This window comes from Lathyrus oleraceus, chromosome 1, assembly GCF_024323335.1.
Source record: "Lathyrus oleraceus cultivar Zhongwan6 chromosome 1, CAAS_Psat_ZW6_1.0, whole genome shotgun sequence".
Lineage (NCBI taxonomy): Eukaryota > Viridiplantae > Streptophyta > Magnoliopsida > Fabales > Fabaceae > Lathyrus > Lathyrus oleraceus.
Genome location: NC_066579.1, coordinates 57,971,954 through 57,980,016, shown reverse-complemented (window position 1 = coordinate 57,980,016; position 8,063 = coordinate 57,971,954). Strand labels below are relative to the sequence as shown.

General features: G+C 33.4%; 1 protein-coding gene across 1 annotated transcript; it reads left to right on the top strand.

Moving 5' to 3' along the window:
- The first annotated feature begins 1,604 nt into the window (after positions 1–1,604).
- Positions 1,605–3,599, top strand: LOC127111635 (uncharacterized). Its single transcript, XM_051046195.1, has 3 exons — positions 1,605–1,938; positions 3,010–3,180; positions 3,264–3,599. Exons 1-3 carry the CDS (start codon positions 1,684–1,686, stop codon positions 3,342–3,344), a joined length of 507 nt encoding a protein of 168 aa, XP_050902152.1. The 5' UTR covers positions 1,605–1,683; the 3' UTR covers positions 3,345–3,599.
- Positions 3,600–8,063: the final 4,464 nt, after the last annotated feature.

Here is an 8,063-nt window from a genome sequence, read left to right as displayed (position 1 = left end):
TTTTTTTGAGATAACCTTAGGACCTGATTTAGGAATGTATGTGATTGAAGTGCTTCAGGAGATGCATCTTCAGAATCAGAAAACATTTTAAATTTTTCACGAGGTTGTGGTAGCAATCATTAGGATGCCGTAAGTAATTCCCTTTGCTTTATGTTTCCTAACCCTATTCTCTAACCCACAAACATTAAAAGAGTTTATTAACATTAGACATAACTCCTAAACCTCTTAACACACCTTTTCTTCCTATCTATTCTTTCCAAACTCATTGACCTTTTCACTTTAATTTCATCACTTAGAGAAAATGAACACCCTAATTGTTTGGTTATATGAAAAAGTTTGGATACTTTTCTACTAAATAAGTCAACAAATTTTTTATATGATGTCAAAATCGTGCGTATCGTGCGTGAATCATGGGGAAGTGGAGCACCATATAAACTACTCCATCCGTCTCATAAAAAATGTCTCATTTATATTTTTTCTCTATCTCAAAATAGTTGTCCTTTTATAATATCAATACATCATTTATTATTACTTTTCCACTATCATACCCCTATTTATTAACTTTCACTTTATCCAACCACTATTTTAACTACAATTAATAGGGGTATTATAGTAAACAGTATTAGTTTTATCATCAAAACCAACACATCCAATCATTTCCTTAAGAACCATGAATTGTTCAAATATGACATTTTTTATGAGACGAAGGGAGTAACAGACAAGGTGAGCCCTCGGGGACTCAAACCATCCTCCACTATATGCGAGAAAAATACTATCATGCATACATAAACCAATAGAAGTAAGACGAATATAAATACATGTATCCAAAAAGAGAGGAGGTAATCAGAATCATTTAATTTAAAATATGCTCTATCACCAAGTCTGACGTCTGTTCAACTAGAGGTAACAAATATAAAACATGATATGAGCTCAAAGATTCTGACTATAAAACAACATTGTGATATATATATATATATATATATATATATATATATATATATATATATATATATATATATATATATATATATATATATATATATATATATAAAAGAGCAATCGACAATAATTATGTGATAAAGATCAATGATTAAAATTAAAATTACCAATTTCACATTAACAAAAGAGTTCTAACTCAAGTCATTTTAGATATAATACTAGTTTAAAATTTTAAAAATATTAAAATATGATAATTAGTTGATCGGTCTCTAAATTCTTAAGAATATTTTTTAGTATCTTATACACGAAATTTATTTAAAATTTAAAAATAAATCAATATAAAAAATGTGATATTGAGTGATTGAATGATGATTACTTATCAAACAAAATTTCAATATCAAATTCCATCAAATTTTGAAGTACTTATTAAAAAAAAGTTCAATTAAAGAAGAAATCAAAATCTATCATATAAAAAAATAATAAGTTCTAAAAATGACTCAACTGCCCTTCTGCTTCCTCAACCCTCCACATCTGCTTCTTTACTCCACCTATGCGCCGTTTCATTTTATGAACCTCCCTACTATCTCTCTATTTCCAATGCATATACATCTGCTTATTTATACCAAACACATGATGAAACTGAACACAATTTAATGCATTGCTTCTATAAGCAATTTTTTATATATTATCTACTCTTATCTTGGAAGATGTCTAATCTAATATGTCAACTCATAAAATTTGCTCATGTCTAGTACAAAGGCTTCCCTGCTTCCGCTCATTCCTACTACCATATTCCCCATATTTCATTCCAAATCCATTTTCTTCAACTGTTCATCCGTTTCATCTGTTCTTCCACCATCCTTCATGACTCCTTTTGAGAAGATCAGCGATATCAACGACTTGAAGGAACTGCGGAAGGTGGCGGTTTGCATACGTCATAAATGGTCGGTTATTACGAACAACAAGGAATACTTTAAAATGAACGTCGTTGACAAATATGTAAGTTTGATTACTTCGTGTCTTCTATTTTGTTAATAAGATTTTTCTTACAAAGATGTCACACTATTTATGTCCGTTCATTTTTTTGCATGTGCTTTACGCAACTGATTCTTTATTTTGTTAGTGTTTCTTCCATTTCTGCATTCCCCCCTATGTCTTACGTAATACGGACAAATAATCACTTTCTATTACTAACACATACAACATAACTAAATTGTCTATCAGTGCTGATATTCCTTTAATCAACGACTTTATAAACATGTTAAATCTACAACAATCGTTTTGTTTTGTCATGCAAACAACTTCTTCAAATTTCTATTTTCTGTTTTTTACTTTCTTTGTTGCCTTTTGATGTAGCATCCCTAAAGAATCCATGGTTAACGTATCAGGCTAACTATCCTCACATTCCCGCGTCTATTCCCAAAACTCTGAAAATTTCCAACAATATCCTTTTCAAAAATTACTTTCAAAGGCTATTGTGCTACCTCTCAATGACATTGTTAAACTTCGTGAGGTATACATTACTTATAACTATTACCTACATGGAGTAAACAACTTAATTATACTTATATTGTTTATCAACATTCACAAGTGTTGTTATTTCAAATTAATGCAGATTACCTTCTATGCAACTGTAGCTACTACTGAAAAATTCATTGCATCATAATATGGCTGATATTATTAGGCTTTCCATGAGTGCCCAAAGGTTTCTTGCGGTGATAAAGTTCATTTCTTGTGTGAAAGCGAACATTCGACTGAGGCATAGATCTTTAGTTACCATATATGGACATTCCATTCACACAATAAAGTTGTGTTCAATTATTTTTGTACTACTCACTATTAAACTGGTTAGTTGCACCACCTTAGGTACAAAACAGAAATTGAAGTTACACATTCTGGGAAGTGTTGTAAGTTTGTTTTATGGGACAGAGAATGCTCACAACTATTGGGTGCATCTGCTGCTCAAATGCGCGATACATGATAAATGTTAACTCTTGATTTTAAATTTAAAAACTTAATAATGGCCTCATATACTTTGCTGGTTGCTAATGATAATACTTGCTAATGTAGGCTGGAATTACTGATCCCTTAGAATTCCCATTGGCACTTGATGTGATGTTGGGTTTAGAGATTGCCTTTATAGTTAAGTGGCAACCTCGGTGGGAAAGTTGCTCCATTGTCATGATTCTTCAGGATAAGCCTTTCATCAAACAACTAAAGTCTCCATGGGAACCAACCCAGGTATTGTATACTCCCTTTTAAATTTTTTTAACATATTCGATTCATCAAATGGTTTGTGATCCTTCTACTCTTTTGACACAAAGGTAACAATGTCTCAACCACCTATAGCACTACAACTGTTGCAGGTATTCTCACAGTTTATCCGTGCACTTAGTCCTAATTGATTTTAGTCGCTAAAATGTTCAACCAAATGACAGTCTAATATTAGTTTTACTGTTTATATTAAATAGAGTGATGATGAGGCAAAGTCTGATGTTGTTGAAGAGTGGAAAGTTGTTAAAATATCCATATAACTTATGCCACACTGTTTTTTTTATTATGTTGTTCCATAATTTTTGTTTTGTTTTCCAAATTTCCTAATAATAGGATCTCGAAATTACATCTAAACATAACCCATAACCAGTCATACTAATTGCAAAGAGACAAAATCCAGATGATTCAAGTGAATTGAAAACCTTGGTCAGCTTGTGTGATGGAGAACTCTCCTCAACCAAACTTAAGAAGATTATGAAATTAGAGCAAGTGGATTAGATGTTAGTTGTACCCACGTAAATCCTTACATCTCATCGACATGTAGTTTTATGGTTTCAACCTATTTTGGATTTTGTTCCTGTAATATTCTCTAATTGTGTTTCACTAAAACTAATATGTACCAACTATTTAATCTCATGTTAAACATGACAAAAATGAAATATTATGACATTTGTGTGATGAAATATCATTTGTTCCCTTGGGCATTTTTGTAGTTTGAACATGTTATACTGACATGCCTTATAGTGCATTACCTAGCCTTGCCTTACAAATATCATATGGTAGATCTACAATACTACGACGATGGTTTATTTTTGTTTATAACTATTGAAGAAAAAAAACTTCAACAATCAGACTTTCCATAATTTCACACGTTAGGAATCCGTGATCCTAACAAATTGTCTTTTGAAATTGTTCTGTCTGGCAACACAAATAGATTTGGTCAAAATTCTTTGGTATTTATACTTTTCATCATATTGTTCTTTCTATTTTTTTCAGCAAATAATTTTTTAAGTTTTTTCAATTTGACTGATTTCCTTTTCAAAAGTTGAGTGCAACCTTCCTTCATCATCAACTGATGTGTAGAGATATCTCCTTCCATATATTAATAGGTCCTGATAAAGTTTCTATTAAATACCAGTTATGGTATCCTACTGAAGAACATAACTCATTTGAGCTGGTCGAGGGTTGGACTATTTTACTGAAAAACAATGGGTTTGAAGATGAACAAGTACTTAGATTTACATTTCATGACATTGAACTTAGTTTTATTGTTACGGTTGACCGGGTTATATTTTAAACTTATGTGATTTCATATTCAAGGAGACCATGTATGTATGAGAATGTTCATTTTGCCAAGCCTGTATCTGGTATCAAAAGTGCAAAGGAAAATCCCTACATACCACCGTTCCTATGTTCCAGGGCTTCTGCAGAAGTGGAAAAATTGTACTCCCCTTCCTTTAAGACCCATCACTTCTGTTGCAACGTCTACTATATAATAATGAAACACGTCATGAGAGTAAAAACTACCGAAACAACATTAGAACTTACAATGCCATGTTTTCCTTCACATCCCCGGGAATGAAATTTGACACTCGACAATCTAATGGAGGAGGCCCACCTACTTTAAGACTACACGATCAAACTTGTCATCGAATTGGTACTTTGCTACTGGAAATTGGAGATCCTCCGCAATATGCTAAACTATATATTTTTGACACCGACAATGAAATTGAAAACATAATGGATTGTTTCAGGTATTTCTATTTACTCAGTACATCCTATCTATTTTGAAACATGTCCTTTTTCTTACCAATCTACTTTACTACATCACGCATGGATAATAAAGTTATAGTAAGGGACATTGTCACCAAGTTGAAGACTATGTTAGATGAGTACAATGTTCATGCAAAGACTTTTAGGATCACACAAGATCTTTTGAAAACTAATGCATTCTTAGACTTGAAGTTGAATCTCATTTCTGATAGACCGCAAGACGTTCGTGTGTATAACAAGCCTACCGTATCAGAAGTTTCTACTCTAATTGTTGGTGATATTGATTCTGCATCTCAAAGAGGCATTATCATCCAGGCACAGGATGTGAAATTCGAAAGAATAGATGAGTTTCATCCTGCATACCTTGCGTACCAATACCCTCTCATTTTTACCTAACGCGAAGATGGTTACCAAAATAATATACTTCATAAGTATCAGCATGAACATTTGGTTACAAGGAAAAATCTTCAAACCATTAAGGATTGACTTTCATTCTGATTGCAACAACACAAAACTGAAGCCAAAACTTTAATGCATTCACGAAGGCCTTTTCAACAATTTTTGGTTGACGGTTACGCAATGATGGAGTTGGAAAGACTTAATTGTTTGCGGAAGAATCAATCTAAATTAGGAGTTGGAAAATATAAACAGTTGAATGACCAATGTGGTAGTAGTCGCCAAACTGAACCAACCAAAAGAGAAAAATGAGCTATCTTTCCACCGTCTTTTGTTGGAAGCAAGAGATACATGAACCAACTTTATTTTGACAGAATGGCGATTTCAAGTAAGTTGGGATTGCCTGATTTATTTGTAACATTTACTTGCAATCCGGCATGGCCTGAAATTTCACGTGTTTTGTCAAACACTACTTTAAAGCCGCATGACAGGCCATATATAATTACCAAGGTTTTGAAAATAAACTTTGATGAACTGATGACAAATATAACCAAACGTCATGTCCTTGGAAAAGTTTTGGCATGTAAGTTTTCTTCACTTTTTTTTATTAAATTCGTAATCATTCATACTATTTCATTATATCAGTTCTAAACTTGACAACAATTTGCTTTACAATTATGTACGCAATTGAATTTCAGAAGCGACGGTTGCCACATACTCATATTTTAATCTTCTTGCACCCTCAAAGAAAATATCTAACACCTTCCAACATAGATAGCAAAATTTATGCCGATATTCCAGAACCTCTTCTTCATCCTGCTTTATATAACTTGGTTAAGCCACACATTATGCATGGACCCCGTGGTCTCTCACAGATCACTTCTTCGTGTATGAAAAATAGAAGATGCTCAAAATAATTTCCCAAAAAGTTCGCTGAAGTAATAACAATTGATGCAGAAGGCTATCCACTTTACAGAAGACGATCCAATACCCACGTTATTTGCAAGAATGACACCGTATTGGACAATCTCCATGTTTTACCTTACAATATAAGGTTACTTTTGAAATACCATGCCCATATCAATATGGAATGGTGTAAGCAAAGTACATCTATCAAATATCTTTTCAAGTATATACATAAAGCCTATGACATAATCACAACAATGATAGTCCCTTCTAATTCAGTTACACCTAATGAAAAAGAGTCCGTAGATGAGATCAAACAATATCTGGGTTGTAGGTATGTCTCCCCGAGTGAAGTGTGTTGGAGAATTTACGCTTACAATATTCATGGAAGGAGACCGGCTGTTGAACATATGTTCTATCATTTAATAGGTGGGAAAACGGTTTACTACACTGATTTCGACCGAATGGAAAATATCTTAGAAAAGGCAAGTATCACTGAATTTATGTTCACGACTTGGTTGGTTGCTAATGGAAAATATGAAGAAGCCCGATCATTGACATAGATACAATTTGTATCCAAATTCGTTTATGAAAAGAGAAACAAATTGTGGAAGCCGTGAAAGAAAGGGTTCACTATTGGCCGTTTGATATGGGTTCCACCAACCACTATTGGCCTGAGGGGTAGAACCACACATTCCAAGTTCAAGATACTTGTACCTGCTATAGAAAATTCTACTTGCAAGATTAACTACAACTATGGTGTTGCAAAGTTTCTAAGGTAGACACAATTGATTATTTGGGATGAGGCATCCATGCCACACAAGCATGCCTTTGAAGGACGTGATAAAACATTGAGGGATGTAATGAGCACCTACAATAATTCTGACGATATGTTTGGTGGGAAGGTAATTGTATTATATGGTGATGTTAAACAGATTTTGCCCGTTATTCCTAGAGGGAGTCGTTCTGATATAATCCACTCCGCGATAAATGCATCTTGTAAGAACAAAAATTGTTCTACAACAGATTCCTTGATTTTGATGATAACAAAGGATGAAACCAAAAATGGCACCCTAACGAAAAGTTTCTAAGTGTGCAGGATTCTAAAGAAAGAAGGAAGAAATCTGATGATGTCATCAGATACAAAACAAGATCAGATACAAATTCTCAAATGATCAGAAGCATCTGAAGTGGAAACAAGTTCAAGATAGTCTGACTCTGAGCAAAACAACAAGTATCAGAAGCATCTGAACAAGAAGTAAGCTCTAGAAGTTCTGACTCTGAACAACGCTATCTCTAAGCTCCAGAAGTTCTCAGCGCTATCTGAAGAAACTATCTGAACTCACAAGAGATCAACATCAGAAGCAAGATTCCAAGATTCTCCAGAAACACAAATACTCTGAGCATGGAATTGCTAATCATGAAAGAGTAACGTTAAAGTCAAGTAAAGATTTGCAAATGGATTTCCTAATAGAGAAAGAGACGTTAATCTCCAATCTCAATAAAGAAAATACTACTTGTGGTAAGTAGTCATTTCAAGGAGAAAAAGTTATCCTGCAGAAGCTGTTTTTGTTATGGCGTAAATTCATCTTATTACTCATCAGTTTCAACTACTACCTCATTGATCTATATAAAGGATTGCAAATCAACTTTCAGCAACACTACACAAATACAAGGAAAAATCATACTGAAACATCAACACAAGAAAAACTTCTTGCTCTCTAAATCTTCACGAAGCTTTTGCTTATAACGTGAATCACTTTGTTCATACTATT

Bases quoted from the DNA above. Each gene is read 5' to 3' on its own strand.
- LOC127111635 (XM_051046195.1), top strand. From the start codon at position 1,684: ATGTCTAGTACAAAGGCTTCCCTGCTTCCGCTCATTCCTACTACCATA. The intron at 1,939-3,009 runs GTAAGTTTGATT...TTGCTAATGTAG, and splicing joins TGAACGTCGTTGACAAATAT to GCTGGAATTACTGATCCCTT. The intron at 3,181-3,263 runs GTATTGTATACT...TTTGACACAAAG, and splicing joins CTCCATGGGAACCAACCCAG to GTAACAATGTCTCAACCACC.